Here is a 22,429-nt window from a genome sequence, read left to right on the forward strand (position 1 = left end):
GCCTGGCAGGGACCAATGGCCTTCTCCAGGCTGGCAGTGGCACCGAGGGGAGGGCAAAACCCTCGCAGACATCTCGGCTGAGCACGGGCACCGACATTTCCACGCGAGGGCTGCGCGCAGGTGACGCTCCCAGAGCCCGCTGGCACGCAGGAGAACAGCCCCTCCTGCATCACCTCCCTGCAAAAACCACTCCCAGGCTATTCCAGCAGGTTCAGGCAGCTCTTGATGTGCACTTAAGCAACAGAGAAAAAAAAAAAAAAAACCACAAAAAAACTAATATTCCTAAGATACTGAATTTGAATTAGATAATTTCAGGCTCTCCAGGCTCTCTCTCTTCTACTGCAGTGGCATTTCTACTGTACAGCAATAATCACCTTTCAATTGAGCATCAATCTGTACAGTTTATTGTATTATTTCCATCAGCTCCAAAGGACTGCCACATTACTGAACATGACAGAGAATAACTTACAGGGCACTGCTCAAATTAGAAAAGGTCTTCCAGCCTATGTTGTTACACTTAAAGAGTTTTTGATTCCCACATTTTATACTTTATTGTCACACACATCTTTTGTGGAAAATCCTTTCTTTAGGATTTTTCCGCCTTCTGAGAAGCTGAGAGGCCCCAGAAAGAGAATGTAAACATTGATTATCTGCCGCTGTGGAATGCAACAGGTGCATCTGTGATTGGCCCATATTCCATGTTTACAATTAAGGGCCAATCAAAAGACCCGAGAGAATCAGAGGGAGCTCCTTTGTTGATTCATTCCTTTTTTCTATTCTTAGTTTAGCAGCTTCTGAACTTCTCTCTCTATCCCTTTTAGTATAGTCTTAATGCAACTTATATAATAAAACAATAAATCCAGCCTTCTGATCATGGAGTCAAGATTCTCGTCTATCTCTTCACCCCTGAGGAACCCTTGCAAGCCTGGTAATACTTTATGAAGAGTACAGAGATTTTTGGAAGGCTGACAAGCTGATTTGTAAATTGAAATAGCATTCTTATTTCTTTACTTCTCTTTCAATGCTCACCACACAAAGATGCTTCCATTTAATCAATTAAAAAATTCACACCAGTTAAAACAACAATAAAAAACCCTGAAAGTTTAGGGGTAAATGTTTAACTTCAAGAATCTTGAGCAGATTATGCTCAAGTTTATGCTCAATTATGCTAAAGCTATAATTTGAAAAACAAATATTCTAAGTGAAAATGTGTTTTGCTTCTTTCCATTATATTTGGCCATCCATTTATTAACTAATTGCACAGAAAATGCATTTTACTAATGCTGCCTTACATTTCTTTCTCTGCATATCTGTAACAGGTAAAAATTAAAAAAAAAAAAACAAACCCTTAAAACATGAACAACACTATTTATTTTGCTTGTTTACTTTACCAATGTTCACAAACAACTTGTTCTTTAATAATTTGTCCAAGACCTTGTGCAAGAACAGCAAGAAAAGAACAGTTCCAGGATTAAAGAGGAGCGTGAGGGTGTTCAGTACCTGGGGGTCAGAGCCATCAAAGCCCTCCTGGGAAATGATCCTCTGAATGGACTGAAGCAGCCTTGCATAACCACTGTTCATATTCCTGTTGGGAAGCAGAAACAGTTCAGTCACACGTTTCAGTATTCTCCTATGTGTCTCTAACAGCTGTATAAAAATTAAATATGAACAGATGCAGCTCTCAGTGCAAGTGCCTCGTGGAAAAGAGGTGTCAGAGAAGAAAAAAAACCCCAAAAACTCTTTGAATAAAGTTGACATTATAAGCAGCTTCATATTAACTAGTTCAGTGCTCAGACATTTAGTGAAAGCTAAAACCTCTAGGGATTAAGGTAACTTAATTATGTCAGGCTCACTTACATCTAGGAGATTAATGATTTAATGTATCAACTTAAAGCTGAAACCATTCCAGCCCAGTACTAATCTTCTGTAACTGACAGAGATCTACCCAGTTGTTATTCCAAGTATTCCTAATCAATGCCCTGATGAACAGAGTTGACTTTCTATGAAAATTTTCATGCATTTTCACAGCTTTATTTGCATGACAGCAAAATTGCGAGGTAGCATTTATTCTGTGTATTGTTTAGAAAATATAACATTCAGAGCAATAAACAAAAGCAAACCAATGGCTAAAAATGGATTTAAGCAGACTTAACACAAAATGAAGGTTCAGGAAATCATCTTGTCAGACTTAGAAGCTCTTTACTTTCAAAGAACGATTCAGGTGCTCACTTTTAAAACAGAAATTGTTTTCTTAAACCTCATGGACCACACAGAGCTGAGTGTCTGGGCCTGATACATGTTCCTCATTGCAGCTTAAACCCTTCCATCTTTTCTATCTTTGACATTTTCTTCCAGTCTCATCAAGGGTTGAAGATGCAAACCTCTAGCTCTTGTACCTCTTTGGATATACAACAGGTTATTTTGAAAATTTTGCCTTTAAAAATATTCTTGTTTGCTCCATAATTTATGTGTCTGGCAACAGCTGAAGTTGGAGGGCACCCTGAGAGACCACCTGGCCCAATTATTAATGAAATATTATTATTAATATTATTCCCATTACTTTACTAAGAGCCTAGACTGTTATCCCAATGCATTTTACTGACGAATAAACCCAAATAAACTTGCTTTCCTCCCTTGGCACAGGAGAGAATTCAACTTTTCTGAGAAGCATGCAAGAATTGCAATGATCTGTCTTTTGCACCATTGCTTCAACTCAAAAATGTGTGTTTCCTTTAAGAAAACAGTATCCATACAACCCCAATCCTAAAATATACTTGAGTTATAAACATCTACAAAAAAGTCATGTGGTCCTAAAAAAATTGAGTTTTGAAACAATCAATATCATAAAACACTAAGAGATGACCTTTCTCTGATATGAACACAAAGGAGAGTTTCCAAATCAAACTCTGTTTGTTTCAGATTTAGTACCCTAGAAGGCTACTGGCTAAACTGATGCATATACTATAAATAAAGGGTATTTAATAATTTAATACCCTTTATGAAATGCAGACCTGAAAATTAACAGGCAGGGTGTGATCTCAACCTGATATTTCATGCATAAAGTCTGCCTTGCTATACAAAAAAAAGCAAGTTGAACTTCTCGAGTCCATTACTTTCCTAGTGCTCAGTTGCAAAAGGAATGGAAAATAAATGTTCTGCCCACACTGTGTGGCAGCTATCAGTTTAGAGGGTGAACTTTAGCCCCCCAGAGTAGCCAAAATTCTCTCTCTGTGTCTTTGCACTATCACAACAGATAATATTTTATTTTGCCAGAGAATAGACAAAATATTTGCCAATTTCTGATTCATTCCTAACTTGTTTTTGAAAGTTAGTGGATAAAAGAATTAAACAGCCAAAGCACTTGCAGCATTAAAGGATCTCAAAATTAAAACAAAGAAATAAAATAGATCATCAATTAATCTACCAGAAAGAGATTTGCAGCAAAGAAAGAATTTTTAAAAATCATGTAGTATATGTAGATTTTTTAAAAATATCAAAACAGGTGCTTTTCCATCTCTTTCTAAAATATTAATGGTTTCCTTGAATTTGACCCATCTTATGTAAATAAGAACATGAAAGATAATGTAGAAACACTGTTTATAAAAGCAAGTTGCATTACCCTTCTGGCAATGTTTGTCACAATATTTAAGGAAGGAAATAAGATATTGCTTATTTTCCAATTTCTAGTCTTTTTTTGGATTTGTTGCTAAACACGACTTGATGTTGATAATGAGTTAAACAACTCCTCCTTTACTCATTTTTTTTGTTTACCACTTTAGTAATGGGTAAAGCAGGAGCTGGCAAGAAGGTATCCTGGTTACAACAAAGGCTTTGCTGATAGTTTCCAAGCACTTAACAAAGGTGAGGTTATCAAGGGGATGACAAATAGCCTTGTTATGGAAAAGGAGACTCCATTAGGCAAGACAGTCAAACCTCTTTTATCTAAATTTATTGGCAAATCCAGTCTCTAGATAAATTTACTCTTTTTTTCAAATGCACGTACTTTCTTAAGGCAAGATTTACAAGTCTTACTGAAAAACCACAAGTTAATTATTTTGGATTTCTTGATTTACCAAACCTTCTTGTTCGGTTTATTGCCCTGAAGGAGGAGACTGAAGGCAGAGATGGAAAACAAGCACCACCAGAGAGGACATCCCCGATTCCTGCTGGGCGCCAGCTCCAGCAGTGCAGCCACCAGGACACAGAATATCCTGGCAACAACCAGTGCACAGCAGCTCCTGCCAGCCACACAGCCCTGTAAAGCTGGGCCCAGCACACAGCTGCCCTTCCCCTGCACAAAATGAGATAAGACAGGGAGGGTTTGTGTCTTCTTCTGCCACCGAACACCCGGGCCCATTTACTGCTTCCTTCAGCAGCACTGGCTTCAGTTAATTTCTAGCATGGGGCAATGAATTCCCATCCACCTTGAGTGATCATCCAAGGGAACCCTGTGGTTTAATTCAGCCATCAGGTCCCAGGAACTGCAGAAAGGACAGCAAACATGGCTGTTAAATGTTATACCTGCACTGTACACACAGGTGCCAGTTTATAGGGTAACACTTTGCCCCTGCCCCTATCAAAAAACAGGTACAAACACATGTGAAAATACAGGAAACAAAAGGAAGACTGATCCATCCAAATGATGTTGATAACCTCCAAAACTCATTTTTAACTGCAAAGAAAAGATCAGTTTTAATCTAATCAGGCATAAAAATCACCTTTCTTTTCAAGTCCATAAAGAAACCAAGTGCTTGTGTGGATAGCCAGAGGGGGACATATAGATAAATATACATGATTTCTCAAAAGGGCCAAGAGTTTCTGGCCTATATAAATTCCCTACATCTCTGATCCTGCAAGGGAAACTCTGATATTATCTAAAAAGATACATTAGCTACAATTGCAGAGACAGTTCACTCACTGAGTAACAGGTGAAGTAAAATGGATTTCTTTTTTGGATTTTATTTAATTTAGACACCATGACTAATGTGAATTAAGGAATCACAAATACAGGGATGAAAAGGACCCCAGTTAGTCTGACAGATGTTTACCTAGCTTGTCCTTAGAGATTTTCAGCGATGGAGATTCTACAATGCTCCTGTCTGCAAGGCAACTTCTTGTGCAAATCATTAGAAAAACATCTCCATATTTCCTGCCTCTATTTCTACCATACTTACTGCAGCCCATGATTGCAGAAGACAGAGCTGCATCCTGTGCATGTCAGTTTTTAACTCTGCTTCCATTTTTCCAAGAACTTCCATTTTAAGCCTAATATCAGGGACTGTAATTTTGAAAAATCCTTCCTTCCCACCTTGTCTTAACACTGACCTAGCACAACCTTTTTAAAATGGGGAATCCAAAACCTACTGTGTTTGTGGTCAGAAATGACAACAATCAAAGTTAGAAGACAAATGAGCTACTGTAAAGAAAGAGACTTACACAACTCTGCATCCCCCACAGATTTCTAAGAGTTTGCTATTCCCAGTGTGGTCTCTGTTCCTCCCTGTCACAACGTTGTGTAGTTTTTAGACTGCATGACAATGTTTGGAATGGTGGCTGGCTGTTACTTTGGTACCTGCCTTTACTCCCAACACCACAGTTCTTTCATTTCCTTGGGAGGGACTTCTTGAAGGAGACCCACGTTGAGGTGGAAGGGAGAAGAAAAGGAGATAAGCCTTCCAAAGGCCACCTTTATCTGATCATCCTCCTCACCTCATCACTCTGTGCTCTCCCAATTTGCCAAGAAAATTACACAAACCCTATTTTTCTGTTAGATTTAAACTAAAAAAAGAGTAGAACTCACACAGTAAGAAGGATGCACTTCTATCAGTCTAGCACACAAGCACAATACCACCATTAAACAAGGCTTATAAAATCAAATGCATAAAGTCCATTCCTTATGCTATACCGATGAGTTAATTTGATTTTAATGTAAAATGAACTAATACTTGACAGCCATATAGTTAGTGGATGAGTCACAACATTCTCATTAGCTAGAGAAGAGAAAGGGAGTTAAATTGCTCAGTAACTGGAACCACACTTGCAACCTCTCAGATATTTTTGTGTCCATCCTCTATTGCTCTGCTACTAAAAATCAGAAATTATAACATTAACATATAAACAAAATTGGTTCAAATACTTATATAGAAAGAAGTTCTCTGCTTTGACCTAAAATTGGTTTTTTTTTACACTATCACAAGAATTTACTTCACAAAGCAGAGACATTTGATCATGCAACACAGAACAACACAGAGACTTGGCTTTTGCTTTGCTACAGCTCTAAGAAAGGTGGCTCATACTGCACTTCTTTCACAAATCAGGTTTTATATGAGTGCACTGCAGTGGAAATCAATCCCAGTGAATCCCACACTGCCTCCAGGAGCTGGCCCTATACAATGGGATCTATAAAGCTAGGTATTATACGAATGATATAAATTACACTATTATATAAATTCAGGGACTGGGCTGGACAAAGAAAATGCCGGCCCAGCCTTGATGTTTGACTTGACTTGAAGTGTCTCCAAGAAAGACACAATGGATTGTGTGTCTAGAGGCTAAGAGGAGCCTTTGCTACTGTCACTCATTTTCTCTCAGTCTTCCTTAACTCCCTACTGACAGCCATAAACATAATGAGTTATTCATTCCGAGGAGAGCTTGAATAGGAGATGTTCTGCAAGACGTAATTAGCGATTGTAATTTTATTCACAGCATATTGCGCTTTCCTTAGGTGAAGCTGTAGGATGTAAGAAGTAAAAGCACATCATCAGCTAATCTGATCTAGCACTCTGAGCTATGTGGGTCAAGGATGGCCTGCCTCCTAAGCCCTGCAAACAGCAGAGATCCTTTTAGGGCCGACAGCCACCTGACAAGCCCATCTCTGAGCTGCTCAGGGAGGGTTCCAGCCAGACAGGAGCAGCTCTCCCAGTCCCCACACTGGGCTGTCGGCAGCGCTGGGCTCACAACGGGCAGCCAGGCTGTCCTAGTAATGTCTGCCTTAATTGTCACTGCCAACCTGCTCCCCCCCCTGCCAGTTTGCAGCTTCCTCGTCCTCTGCCTGGATTGGGATTGAAGGCACTTGAGAGGATAGCTCACACTCAGACTCAGGTGTTTATTACTTCTATGTCACAGCCTCACAGGCAGTGAGTTCTGCAGTTCTTCACTAACAAGGCACAAAATGGCTAACTATCTTTTGTTACAAGGCCTTTTAAGGCTAAACTATCCAGTTAAGAAACGACACCTAAATTATTTTCACTTTTAACCCAATATCTAATCACTTGAAGTCCACAATGTGGAGTTTCCTGACCAATTACACAAAACCACCCAAACCCATGGAGAAGAAGGTGAAGAAGAAGGACCAGCCTCTACCCTAAAACCTCCATCTTGCTTTTACTATATTACTATATTCTAAAATCCTAAACTCTACATTTTCCACCCTGCGATGTTACACATTCTATTCAAACTCCCAGTTCTGTCATTCCATTTTGGAAGCTTTCTCCACAGCCCCAGGTCAATGCAGCGTTCTCTTGGGGGTCAGTGCCTGCCTGCACAGACACCCTGAAATTCGCAACATCCAGAACACCAACACTCCCCCATTTGGGAGCAGAGCTCTGAGCTGTCCCTGTGCCACCCCAGGTGGGTGGCACTGAGTGGCACCCATGGCCAAACTGCTCCTGACCCCCCTCCATCACCATAGCAAGGGCAGACCCAAAATAATTTATTTTAGACCCAATTTTCATTTCCTGCCAACATGCATGCAAAATCTAAACACACAACAGAACCGTGGTGTCAAAACTTACCATGTTTTCATTTCAGGCTCGGAAGGCAACTCTTCATGGAGGTAAAATCTGTGCAGTTTGACAGACTGACACAGTTCTGGAGACATTTTTTTAGAAACATCATAATAATGGCCAAACTTTGTATATGTTGTTGGGCTGGTCTGTGGAAACAACAGTACTGATTACAATCTTAAACTATTATCTGTCAAAGGAAAGTAATTAACTAGCAATGCACTTCAAACTTCTGGTTTTTTTCCCATTCAGCCTAAATAAAAGCTTAAAGTAGAAAAACGTTATAATAATTACTACTAAGTTTTCATTCCCCCATTGCCATACACGAATGTAAATCTTTCACACAGAGTTCAGCCTCTACTATTCCAAGTTGCAGCACCAAAGTGAAGCCAGATAATTAAAAGAATGCATTTTTTGCACATGTTCTAGACAGATGATCACAAATGTGCAGAGGCCAGATCTATGAAATCAGCAGAACATTGTGTGTTCAGTCTCTGACAATTATATGGGTGCTGCAGAAATATTTTCAGCTGACTTGGAAAACTTTTCTCTTTATTTATGATCAGTTAAAATAACCCAACCATTGCATCTTCATATAAGTGATTTCAATAGAAAAATAAGAAATAGTTTAAAATTATTTTCAGTTCCTTGAAAATCAAATAAACAGGCTGAGCATTACATGCAATTACTATGATTTGCCATAATGAAGATACATTTTCTTCAGATCTTAATTTTGGTACATGAAACAGCATAAACCAAATTTAATGTATACCTGCGCAGGAATTACACATTTTGAACATGCTGTGCTGTTAAATAGAGGAAATAAATGCATCTGTTTGGTCCATATTAATGGAATTCAGAACAGAACTTGCAACATTATTTGAATTGTAAATGAAATTTAACACCCCTAGAGACCCCTCCTCCAGACTGTTATACCATGAAATATTCAAGTAGATAGTATTTCACCAAAAAAGGTATTGAACTGTTAAGATTAGTTAGAAGGATTTGATTTAGGGTAAATATTTTGAAATTATTTGACTAATAGGTTTTAGGCCTGGTCAGTTATCAGAGAATATCAACAGTAACAATAATGCAATACTTCTCCCAGAATAACCAATGAAACCCAAACTTTTAGTTAAAAGAAATAATTAGTTTAAAAAAAAAAAATCAAAAACCCGTGGAATTGCTTATGAATATCTAGTCATTTGAGGCAACTAGTTTTACTAAAAAAATTATATAGAAAAGCACATTCTCTAAATCAGTGTACCAAGTTATTTCTTGGTATCTGATTTTCAAAGCAGGCCATTCAATAAGACACAACATTCCATCAAAATTTAAATGTTTTTCTTGTAAAATGTAACTTTATTCAAAACAAGGATTCTGAAAGCAATTTAAACAGGGGCTGTTCTTTGGCCTATAATCTATTCTTTATCCGGATTACAGATCAGAATGTTTTTACTGCAATCTCTGCCAGAGCTCATCTTTTTATTGTGTACTTCCAAGCCCCCTTAATGTTTTAGAAAGGCCTTGACTAACTGAACTTTGATCTGATGTCTTCATTGAGAAAAGCTCCAGGTCGCCCATTTCAGATGCAAATCCTTCCTGAGGCCCAATAGAGTTTAGTAAAAGACAGCAAAAAAGAAGAAACAAGAAGTTTCCAGGATCCTCTTTGAGAATCCTGAGGCACATTGGTGTCCTTAATCCACCCCGCCGCAGGGATTAAGGTAGGTGATAACCTCTCCCGCTTCCAAAGAATGAGCACAGCGCCCACAAACTGGGTGGAGCCTGGGATTTGGCGCTTATAAAACCCCATAAAAGCAATAAAAGCTGGGTCCATGGCAGAGGGCCCTGAATAGGGCTCAGTGTCCTGCATTCCCAGGCTTAGCAGGGAGCTGCTGGGAAGCCTACCTGACCCAAGGAAGCGTGAATAATGGACCGGGGCAGAGCGGCCGCGCGCGGCCCACACTCGCCAGCCCTCTCTGACACTGATACCTCAGGCCTCGAGTTTTTCCTCCTCTTGGTTTGGTTTTAGCTTTGTATTAAGTTAGTTTATAATTTATATTAAGCGCTACTAGGATCTTTTCACAGGATGGTAAGGAAAAAACAATCCCATTCCAGCTGGAGGCTCAAGGACAATCTCTTCAAAATTCAGGCCCAAAGCTTAAACAACGTGAGAAAAGGAGGGTGGGCAAGCAAGCAAGGAGGATGAAACTTCATCATTTGAAGCCATTAGTTGGACAATTAACTCCAACATGCAAATAGATTAAAACATATAAAAAATGTGAGATCTCATGACCAAGCCCTCTTTTGCTTCCATCTTGGAGGCATCTGGGCACTGCCAGGGCATGGTCTTTGAAGGCACTTCCATAAATGTCCACTTTATTCCTCTGAACTCCTTCTAGCTTCTGCTCCAGCTCCTCAAGAAGGCATCACTACATTCCTTAGAAGGCTGGAGGCTCAGGCCGGCTCTTTCCTGGATTCCTGGTTTGCACAAGGAGAAATGCTCCAAATTGTCAGCGAGCAGAGCGCGCTTTTACGCTACCGTCTGCTGTTAATGTTTCTAATTGCAACCCTAATGTGCTAGAAATCTCAGATTTAGGATGAACCAAGGCAGAAAATTGATTTCATGCTGTGACAGTTTATATATTGCCCCAAGAACATAAGCAGTTCATTCAAAAAAAAAAAAAAAAGGAGAAAAAAACCCCACACTGTCTTGCATTGCTAAAGAGACTCTCCAAATACTCAAAAATTGAAATTAATTCACCTCTGATATAGATATAATTAACAAACTGGCAAAAGCACATCAAGCACAACAAGGTCTTTCACTCCAACAGATTTCTTATAAATCTATTTTTTTCTGATGCAAGGTATATGCAATATGTAGAAAGAAACTGGGACAGCTGTGAAGAGCACTAATACAAATGCCTAAGAACAAAAACCAGGTACCTGGCTGGTCTAAACAGGGTCAAATAAATGCAAAGGGAACATCTGAACTACCAACCAAAAAATCTATTATTACTCAGAAACAGTAAACAAATCAATCATCAAAAATACCACAAAGACATCTTTTACTCAGCATTCCTGCTCTGTATTTAGCCAGATAATGGGTAGAAAAGTTTCTGCTATCATGCTTAGAGTTCTAGCTAAAAGCAAAGCTAATTTTTCTCTTTCACAGTTGAAGCTATTTGACAGTAGTTTCTGAAAATGCACTGGCATATTAGTTCAATCAGTTTGGAAAATATGCCTTGAAATTTTATTCAACATTGGTTTTTACCAGCAAAGGAACATTTAAAGGAGGAATCACAACCAAAGTTGTTCATTAAGGTTTAGAACTGAATGTATTGTTATGGGTAGCAAGGCAGTATCAGATTTTTCCTCAATGGAGTATAATCACCAATCCAATTAACATAGAACGGAGCAAAAATTTTATGATAACTGCAATACAAAATATTGAAAAATATAAATTTAAACCATTTTTACACCAGTTAAAATGTCCTGAGGAATTTTAAGTATAGACTGTTTAAGATTGATACTTTTATTTGTGTGCTTTAATTTTTGCATAAATTTAACATACACATAAAGATATTGTGCCTCAGCTATTGAGAATGATCAAGGTCCAATTCAAAAAGCAGCAACAAGGGAAACTCCCCCAGAAAAACTGACAATCTTATTCTGTCTTGCATAATCAATTTTCAGTAATCAAGGGTACATACATCACGCATTTTCAAGAAATATTACATTAGTGGAAGAAGTGGTTACTGCTATGAGCTTAAAGATGAGTGGACACCCAACTGAATTTTTAAAATAATTTTTCTATGTTGTTAGAACATCAGAACACAATTTGTTAACAACATGCAAACGTTTTCATATCAATGTACAAGGAACTCTGCTAGATTTTAAAACAGACAAATTATTTTGGGGACGGTTCAGAGTGGCACAGCAAGCTTCACAATAATAAAATTGATGAGATTATATGATTACCCTGGAGGCTGTTTGATTTGGCATGTCACCATATATAAGTCTTTCCTGACACAACTGTATAGCCATGTCTGTGCAATTTCACAGAAAACCAAACATGCCAAGCCTTGTAAGATCATTTTGTCACATTCCAATTATGTTTTTAAGAACACAACTGAACTTACTAGGCAGGTATGACTACATCTAAACCAGAATTTATAAATGTAGACTAAAGACAAAACCAGGATTTGATTCTGGACAGCCAGAAATGCTGTAACTTTGTTAAAGACTGATTGTGCCGCTGGATTAAGTAAGAAAGGCACCAGCCATGGGAGATTGATCATCCACAAAACAAAACACCAACAACTGTAAACTCTGAAAGACTGACCACTGAGCTTGTTCCTTACATTGTCCCTGCCCAGTGCTTAGCTCCCAGTGGCAGTGAGGCTGAGAGAATCTCAAGTGCTTGCTTTGGTTGTTATGCACATGGATAAGCAGGTCAACAGCTTGCTTCCACTGCAGACACCCACTAAGTCCTGTTGATTAAACCTACTTAAGTAATTTGTGTGCAACTAAATTTGGGCCAAGTTTGGAAGCAAGCACATCACCCTAACTTTTCATTAAAAGCTGTCTTGATTTGATAATGCTCATTGAAAAACCCCATGGTTTTTTACTTTTAAATTACTATTGTCCGTATGGATTTTTAGAGTACCTCCAAACTCTCAAATTCCCTTTCTTTTTGCATCATTAGTAATTAAAATATTCACTGGTGCGTGATAGTTTTTCCTCAAGAGGCAATCCTATAACACTGCCCATTAGCAGCTCTGTTGTCTAGGTTCTACTGAAAAGCATTTGCTTTTCAAATTCATTTTGAGTGCAAAAGGAAAGAAGCAGGAAATAGGCATTACCTCCATTTTTGGTAAATTTTGGTAGCGCCAGGCTATTTTCATGGAATCCTGAGAATCCTCACACTTCACAGCCGCTGCTTCATCTCCCAATTCCTTCCTGTAGGAATCGTCAAGCAAAGGGGCTGGAAGTTCCTACAGGTGGAGAACAAAAAAATGTCAGCTATCTGCAAGAGAAACAGCAGCTCAGGTTTTTATCCACACCCCCCTCCAGCCAGATAACACAGTTATCTGACTATAATGGGCAGCTGCAAAATCTGTAAAAGATTAATAGGTTAAAAGAACTCTTCTGAAGGACTGGCTCCTACTAATACTGAGTAGGAAAGAACTCCATGTAATTATTACTGGAAAAATGAATTATAGAAGTAAAAGAAAGAAAGCAGAATGGAAATACCACATTTGATGCTCTGCTTCATCTTGAGTATTCCCATTCCCATTGAGTATCACCTATATTCTTTTTTTTTTTTTAATATTTCTTTAGAGGCTGACCTCCTAAACTACTCCATTTCTGACAGTGGGCAAGTTCCCTGCATATTTAAACCTATTTAAGCTTTTTCCCATAGCAAATTTAAGCCGATTTTAACATAAGAACTTTGTTAGCTGCCGTAAGTCTTCCAGAAGTCTCCAACAGATCACAACAGCCTACAAGCACCAGCTGAAAGCCACTGCAACAGGATGGCTTGAATTTTCTCTTCTGCTAACCATTAGGCACGATATCTACTCATGAGGGATATCTCATGGACACAAACACAGGAAAGGAAGGGAGGAATGCTCAATTCTGGACTTTTAATAGTTTCTAATGTACTTTCTGCCTTTGCGGCCCTGCTGAATAATTCAGTGCTGAATTCAGAACTCATGCAACGGGCTTCTACAGCCACTGGAAAAATTAAGTGCAGTGAAGTTTTCTGCCCCAGCTTTATCACAGCCATTCCTGTGAGCTGGAGGGCAAAGAATCTCTGCTTAAAACAGAACTAGGCTCAGCTAAAACTCTGTTTTCCTAGAGCAAAGGCTTCTGAGGAAGACATGCCTCAAGGGTTAAACCCACAATGAGCTAGCCAGGAGCTCTGTATTGTGTGTGGAGACCGTCAAAAAGCAAATTTGAAACCTTTAGAAGAAGAATCTGGATTGAAGGGTGGGACACACACCAAACACTGCACACAGGCAGGGCTTATGGTGACCATAAATACCCAGGTGACACTCGTGGCTTTGTGTGGGTACACGGGGTACAAACTCAGAAAGGAGACAACGAAACTTTTAACACATCCATTTCGGGCTTAGTGTTACACTTATCTACTATGCATAAAATTAACATTCATATATAACAATAAATTACTAGGAATTTTAATATTACTTACAATAATATGTAATATGTATTAATTTTATTCATATGTATTAATTTTATTCATAATGTAGTTTATTTGTATATTTATTTTCTTTACAATAATTTTATTATTATTTATTAATTTATTTTATTAATAGTTAAATCTTATTATAATTATAAATATTATAATTAGACTTCAATAAATAAGACTTTAGTAAATAAGCAAATAATATTAATAGCTAATAATTATTCAAATTAAAAACTATTAATGTGCATATTTCTATACATAACCTTACTAACAAGACGTGCTACTTAGTTTGCTTTGCATAAATTAACATCTAGAATTATGTAAAAAAAAAGGAGATTTCAGATAATTGCTTCTGTCACTTCCTAGGGTTGGTCACCACACTATAATAGTTTTTATTATTTTATAATTATTATATAATATATATTCTTATAATTGCTATAAATATTAGAATTATAATCGTTGATATTATAATAAATATTAATAGCTAATAATTATTCAAATTAAAACTATTAATATGCATATTTCTATACATAACCTTACTAACAATAAGTGCTACTTAGTTTGCTTTGCATAAATTAACATCCATAATTATGTAAAAAAAAGGAGATTTCAGATAATTGCTTCTGTCTCTTTCCTGGGGTTGGTCACCACACTTTCTGAGGCACCAGGCAATGGAAGTTATGAAAACTTTTATAAACTTTATAACTTAATAAAGTTGCAGAAATAGAACAGCTGTATCTATGTGTTTCAGCAGCTCAGCAAAAGATACAAAACACACCTTTGAGCAAGTTATTTTATTTCTTTTGCTTTTACAAATGAACTGCAAAAGCCTGGTAATGACTATTCATGAGAGCAATTATGTACAGAGCTATATTTTTTTGAGATTTATCACAGCTTGTTTAAAGAATACACTTGCATACAATAAACTCATTACTGTGGTAATAAAAATAAGGCTTTCTGGGTAGGAAAACTACACCAAGGTGAAAATTTTGATTTAGTATTTACAGTTTTCAATAAGTTTATAGATTTATAACATCTGCTTCAATAAAAAAACTATTACTTTAGTCAGAGTTCCATTACATCCACCCAGCAAGAAAGTAGGCAAGCTTTCAAATCAAAGAATTCCGGCAAATGGGGCAAGATGAAAACAGAACGCTGTACTGAAAGGTTCTGAGAAAGAAAGTATAAATACAAAGCACCCAGATGCATTTCACATACATGCAGATACAAACCACTTACATTTACTTCTAAGAGCATTAGATGAAGTATTTTTCTTAAAAAAGTTACATTGAATTGTTAATTTTATAACTGAGCTATCCTCAACGGAGTTAATCAATCTTGTTTTCCCACTGAGATGTTACTTTGAGAACACATGCTGAACAGTTCAACTATTGTGCAGATTTAATTTCCTTATAAAATTATTCATAGATTTAAACATATTTAATAAATAGATTTAGAAATCTTTATTAAACATTTCATCCAACTCCCTAAGCCTGCCCCTGGTTCAGACATCACATCACTGCAAAGCCAAAAGGCAGGAAATGGCAAATTGTACAATTCTCCTTCCTGCAGGTAAAGAGGAAAACAGCAGCATTTCTTACAGCTGTTTAATATTTTTCCCCCCTAGAATCTCTGCAAATGCCTGTAACTTGTGCTGCTGGTTCGTTGTTATGTAATAATTGGGAAAGTCAAATTTGAGACAGGGACATTCACTACAAAAATTTGTCTGTTTTACCCATAAAATGTATTTCATGCTGAAAAAAGAACAGAGGTCAAGACAATAAGGGTGAGAAGTTCTCCAAGCTGCTTAAATAACCTCATGTAACACTGAGCAAAAGTTCCTGCCTTGCAGTGAGAGAGCAAAAGCTCCTTCCATGATGGGAGACACCACAAATCCCAGCTGCTGACACCCAAAAAAGTCAGTCCAAAACAATCAGAGGCACACACACCACCACTGCAACACAACTTGGCACCGTGGTGTGTCCCAACTGCTGCTAAAACGAAGCAGATTAAGAGATCAAGGAAAAAAAATGGTTTCACCTGAAGCTGATAAAAGATTTTGGCTGCCAGAAATTAAAATCTATCAAAGTATCCATCTGAAACAGCCTTTTTGTTTTGTTGTTCTTTGCCAATATGGCTTGCTTTTAATTTCTAACACAAGAAAGAGTTTTTATTTTGACATAATAAAAAACTTCTAACAATAGAAGGGCACAACTTAGGTCTGGTTTATTCTGTCTTGTCCCTTGGAAGGAAAAGGAGAACCGACCAGGAGCACTCCAAGAACCCTCTCAGACCAAAATCAACTTTTTAAATGCCTTTACCTAATAACTACCATGCTTAGCTGAAGAATGATCCTTAGATGCGCCAGGTCCTTGTCCCTGTGCAAGGGACACTGAGATTTAAGACATTTCTGGGCCTCCCACATCTCACAGCCGTGCAATTTTCTATCTTTTCTTTGTTCTAAAGCAAAGATATCCTGAATTACACTCTTGGATGTTGGGGTTGTGAACTACATGGCCTCTGTACACAATAAGCTGTAGCCTGGAGAAGGTGCTCTGCCTTTGGATAATTTGAAGATCAACCAGTTTTATTAACCTTTTATTACATTCCAAGATATAATTTGAATGAGCACAAAGAGAGGGAAAAAAAAATCCAATCCTATTCAAGGTCAGAGTTTTGTCTGTCATTTCATCATATTCTATATAAACAATAATAAGCAGAGCGAATAAAGAATGTTTGCCTCCAGATTTACATCCTAATTTTATCACTGTGGATAAAGCAACCAGCTTCAGATACCCTCAACTCCATTTTCACCAAGATGGATGAGAAAAGAGAGGCAGAACATGCAGGAGCTGTTTGAAGGTATGTCTGTGTTCACTAAAAGCCAACATGCCTTCACCAGCCTGCCTGAAGACTCAAGAAAATACCTAGATGGTCACAGTTTTTCCTTAGGATGTACTGATTCATGTATCTCAGGCCTCAATTTAAAATTTTAGTTAGTTTACTACTTCTAGAATAGTCTTCCTTCAGTTTAACTTAGGGACAGAACCCATAAAGTTCACAAAGTTCTAGTTAAAAAGTTTTTTTTTAAATTTTATTTCTTTACACGTTCAATAAAATGAAAAAAAGTTATAAAAAAGGAAAATATTTTACAAGTTTTATTCTAATTCATATTACTCTTTGTTATTAATAATTTTTTCTTTGTACCCTTTTAAAATCGTAAACCTACTTGACCTTTCTCCTAATCCTACCTCACAACAAAAAGTAAGTAAACTAATAATTAATCAACACTAAACCCACCACAATTCTTGATATAATTAGCCAAAAAAATCTCAAATTAACAAACCCAAACAAATACAATGGGCAATACTGAAAACACTGAATGATCCACAAATCTCTTTTTTTCTTCATATCTGCTTTTATTCTTCACAAATAACTAGAATTGGAACGAAAGGCTTTCCCCTTTTCTAACTCTGGTAATTAAATGCAATTCTTTCTCTCAAGAAAGGAACTGTTTCCAAAGCTGACCATGCCTGAGTGACACAGAGCACCTCAGTGTGAGAGTTGGCAGCCCAGCTCTCATTATACAGATATATCCTCAAAAGTACATCTGTCATCACACACACATCCTCAAAATTGTATCTGTCATTAGCCTCAAAAGTAAAGGCTCAATGTAGCCTCAAAAATAAAGGCTGGATCTGTACTTCACAACTCCTCAGCACCATGGAAGGCTTCATTCCTGTCCAAGAATGACATCATTTAGGATTTAATAGATTCATGTTCTTCCAATCAAAAGCAGAATTTTAGAAGAAGGCAGTATTAGCAAAATAGGTCAGATTTATTTACAAAATTTCAGGCAGAATCTGGAAATCAAAGTGGTATTTAAACAATGGACCAAGAAAAGGAGAGTTGGGCTATCAGCCCATAATGTCTTTATTTAATCTATTTTTGCTGAAAAATATCTCAGCTTCCACAACACAGAGCCTTGAAAAGCTTTGGGACTGAAAATTTTATATCATCAGTGTGTCTGTCAACTTCTGAGAACTGTTACATTCTCCCAGGCTAAAAAAAGACAAATCTATCATAAGGTACATAAAATAAAAAACAAAGCATGTAGCAGTGCATTAGTTAAAATAAAAATAAAAAACCCCCAAAAACATACAGCATTTCTTGGGGTCAACTAAAATACAAATCTTTGCTATGCAGCACGAACACACAAAAAGGCAGACCAGTGCTAAAGTTATTAAGGGCAGCTAGGCTGGAGAGAAGGAAGCTTGTTGAGGTTTATGAAATGAAAAAATAAAGTTTGGGAGGAAAAAAGAGTTTTCTGGTGCGGTCACAGTAAACGACAAAGCAATTAAAATAATTTTGTTTCCTGCCAACCAAGCTACGAAGGTTTTACTGCAAAGAGGGGGTAATTTGTTTCAGTAATAAAGCTTTTATCTTTGCAATAAACCGCTGGAGGAGCTGTACCTGCTGCAGTCCTGCTCCTTCTGGCTTTGCTGCCCCAGCACTGAGCCTGCCTTGCTTTGGCAGATGCACGAAGCAAAATCAGATTCTAACAGTTTGACCCCTCTCACTTCTTGTGTTCTCTGGGGGATAATAAAATCCAAGATACAATCCCACAGCAGTTAATGAAGCTTAACCTCACACCCTCTTAATTACCAATGCATTACACCAACTATAGGCATCATACTCCTCTCTAAGCTATTTTACAATTCTAAAGAAGTACTACTGTGCTATTATTTAGCAACATAATCCAAGCTGTATGTGAAATCCCTCTTATAAAAAATCCTTTGATCCTTATGGGTTTCAATAACTGCATAACTCAAAGTACTTAAGAATTTAAAACATTATCTATTCATGTACCAATAAAAATATTTTCCACGCTGATTTATGCAACTATTTTGAAGTGCAGTTATTATCACAAGTATGATAAAAACACAAAATAAAACAATACTAAAGGGATAACGCTAAAATAAAAATACTAAAGATACTAAAATTCACATGAATTTAAGGCTCTTTTTCATCATGTTAATTTTTAGCATTTAAAGGACACCAGATGGTAAGTCAGGAAGGGTAAATATTTTCTTTTCAACAATGCATTATATAAATGTCAGTTTAAAGGGCCCTACTCCCAAAAGGAGGGGAGGATTCTATTTTGATTGTAAATACTTGTGAATACAAGGTGCACTGGTAAAGAATATAAATAAATGGATGCCAATTTCTCTTCTTTCAGCAGCCCTTATACAATAACTTATTTCCATCTCCAGGTAAGGATGAGTTACAGAAATTTCCCCTTGACATTCAGAAAGACCTAACATGTGCCAGCCCAGGGTAAACAAGAATTGTGTGAACAGAAACAGGAAGAGATATTCCTCTGTTTTAGGAAATAAGAAGAGCCTATGTAGTCTATTTTTAAGCCATGACAATACAGTCTATACTCCACATACACACAAGTAAACCCCACAATAAGTCACAGAACTCCTTTGCTGTAACTTCCTTGCACTGTGGCTGCATTTCACAACACTTAAACACAAGAATGCCTATCAGACAATCAGATGAAATTTTCTAAAGATTCCATATTTTTCTGAATCAATTCATGAACACTTAAGTATGTGACAGATAAATATAGCAGAGAATGAGGAAGTAAAATTGTGTGAAGGAAATGAGTGGCCTTGTCCCAAACTCTCTAAACCCTGCTGCATGCACAATGCTCAACTCTGAGCCTAAACAGAGTTAACGATAACAGCATTATTCCTGAAAACCTTCAGAGATGACCACTGGAAGCAACAGCTCATTAACTACAAAGTTACTAACTAGATTTGTTAAACAGATATTTGTGGACATTGAAGCCCAAACATTTAGATTTTATCACTTTTATGATACATCTTTGTCATGGTTTGATGCTGGCACAATGCCCCCACGAAAATATATTCTCCCTAGTGTCTGCTGTGAGGCATGACCAGAAAGAGAGCAAAGAAAAAAAGTTTTATTAACCTACAACTATATGTAAAAAGTAACACACACATAACTCAGAATCAAAACCTTCCAAAGCATTCCTCCTCCTCCTCCCCCCACAACTTCCACCACCACATGAAACAGAACCTTAGATTCTTAATCCAGTTTCCACCACTCAGAAAATCAACTCTCATTTAAAGGCCACGTGCCACAGTTGAGACAGCCACAACCCACAGCGTCCCCAGACTTCCAAAAGGCTTCAGCCCGTGCAGAGTAACACCTCACCTCTTGAGGAGGCTGCAAGTTCTGCTTTTATTGGTCCCTCAGCCCAGCCTTTTATGCCCTGCTTTTGATGCCCTGCCCCTGTGTGCCCTCTGTGTGATTGCTCAGCACCCCTGGGCACCCCATGGCTCCTCACCTTCAACAGCATTCACCTGTCCTGCACTGGGCCCCACTCCAATCACCACACACTCTGTGCCCACAGTTTCCATCCCAAGAACTCCTGAGCAATAAAACCTGGCCCAGAGGGGATGAAGTGACTCGGTTTTCATGCAGGATTACACAAACTACAGGACAGAACTGCTCTATCCACCCCAGTCCTTCAGACCTTGAGATCCTGGCTCCAGGAAAGGGAATTCCAGGGGAATCTTGCCATTGATGCCCTGCCCCTGTGTGCCCTCTGTGTGATTGCTCAGCACCCCTGGGCACCCCATGGCTGTTACTTTTAATATCAGTCACCTGTTTTTCACAGCTGCAGCCAACTAGGGATCAGCCACAGCCCCACTCCAATCACCACAAACTCTGTATCTGCAAGTGAGATGGGTGTTTAAAAAACCTCTAAGTTCAGAACTTAAGTTCTGAGGTTCTGAAGTTCTGAACAGTAAGATGATGAAAGAAAATTTCCTTGATGAACAGACTGGCAAATAAGAAATCAAAAATTTGAGCCAAACATTCATTTTCTCTGGCCCTAGAAAAACTTTTTATTGGATTGATCAGACCTTTTCACAAAGATGAAGCTTTATGCTTTAGAGTTTCCAGAGAAGGTACTGCTTTAAAAATTTAATTCTTTTTAAACGCAAGAATTTTTTTTTTTCAAGTGTATCTTTCACACCTCTACAACTTCTATGTCAAGATTATAACACAGTTCATAACGGAGAAAGTTGTACATTACAACATAATGAAAAATATTTGCATTTTAACAATGAAAAATGTAAAACAGATTCACCCAACATGCAAGTGAGAAAAGCAAACAGATGAGCGAGAGCTACACAAAACAGAAATTAAATTTTTCAACTCATCTGCCAGGCTTAGCCTCAACCCTCATCTTTGTGTTACCACAAAACTTTAGGCAGTAGGAAAGTTCCTTTCTGCTCTAACTATAATTTGATTTCTGTGCATTAAGTGACACCATTTAGCAGCATGCAGCAGCTGAATCACTGCAGCAAGTTCCTGCAGTTTTGAAAATATATTTAAAAAAAAGACTAGGAATGCAGCCGTATTTGCACATATATTTTTACATTTTGAGGTATTATGCTTTAATTTGTGAGCATCTGAAACTGAAAAAACACCTCTAGCATTGATACATAGCCTCTCTCCCAATACCAGACAGCAAAGAGCAAATAATTAGAATTACTCTCTGAAAACAGACAGCCCTGGCCACTAGCCTGATAATTTCTTCCAGGTTTGCATTTTCCCTTTTGACAAAACAATGCTTTGGGAACATATCCATGAGGTAAAAATATAAGCATCATGGTTGAATGTACTTTGCTGAAGTGAAAAAGTCCATGTACAGCTATGTTTACTTCCAAGGCATTGTTTGCACACACCATAATACCGTAATACAGCAGCCCTGTGGTTTTTATGGCTGTTGTTTTAAAATAATAATAATAATAATAATAATAATAATAATAATAATAATAATAATAATAATAATAATAATAATAATAATAATAATAATGGAAATAATAAAAGTTCATTCTGCTAGGTTCTTCCTGCATTCACTTTTCCAGCAGGAAAAGAGTAAATTAGCACCTTCTGTTCTTCAGGCCTGCCCTGTTTGTTGAAGGTAGAACTTTTTTATTCTTGTCCAAATTACATACTTAAACAAATATAAAATTAAAATATATTTTAAAAGTATATAAAAATATAAAATTAAATTTTTTAATTTTAACTTTTGCTTTAGATATCTTTTCAGCTTAGGAACTTTCAAAAATAGTGCTCCTGGAGGGGATCTTTTTGTGTTTTCCCTATTGTTTTTTTCCTCAATAGCCATTACAGCTGCCCACACACCCCTCTCAGCTTCACCACCAGGAGAAACTGCATCTTCCCCTTCCACTGTGAGACCCTTCATCCTCTCCTCTTGGAAGAGAACCTGCAAAAGGCAATCTCAGCTGAGTGCAGAAGTATCCTGCAATAAAATTCCCACTTGAAAACAGACATTCCATTGAAAGGCAACGATCAAAGTTTTCCACAA

At 37.6% G+C, this 22,429-nt stretch overlaps 1 protein-coding gene across 3 annotated transcripts in view; it reads right to left on the reverse strand.

Moving 5' to 3' along the window:
- Window positions 1–22,429, reverse strand: part of ELP4 (elongator acetyltransferase complex subunit 4) — a 177,382-nt gene that overhangs the window by 133,235 nt on the left and 21,718 nt on the right. For all 3 annotated transcript variants that reach the window (XM_059474053.1, XM_059474054.1, XM_059474055.1), the window contains exons 4-6: window positions 12,650–12,781; window positions 7,794–7,933; window positions 1,501–1,585 (exon numbers count right to left, since the gene is read on the reverse strand). In XM_059474053.1, coding sequence (XP_059330036.1) covers window positions 1,501–1,585; window positions 7,794–7,933; window positions 12,650–12,781 — 357 coding nt within the window. The remainder of the gene's footprint in view (window positions 1–1,500; window positions 1,586–7,793; window positions 7,934–12,649; window positions 12,782–22,429) is intronic.

This window comes from Ammospiza nelsoni, chromosome 6 (genome assembly GCF_027579445.1).
Source record: "Ammospiza nelsoni isolate bAmmNel1 chromosome 6, bAmmNel1.pri, whole genome shotgun sequence".
NCBI lineage: Eukaryota > Metazoa > Chordata > Aves > Passeriformes > Passerellidae > Ammospiza > Ammospiza nelsoni.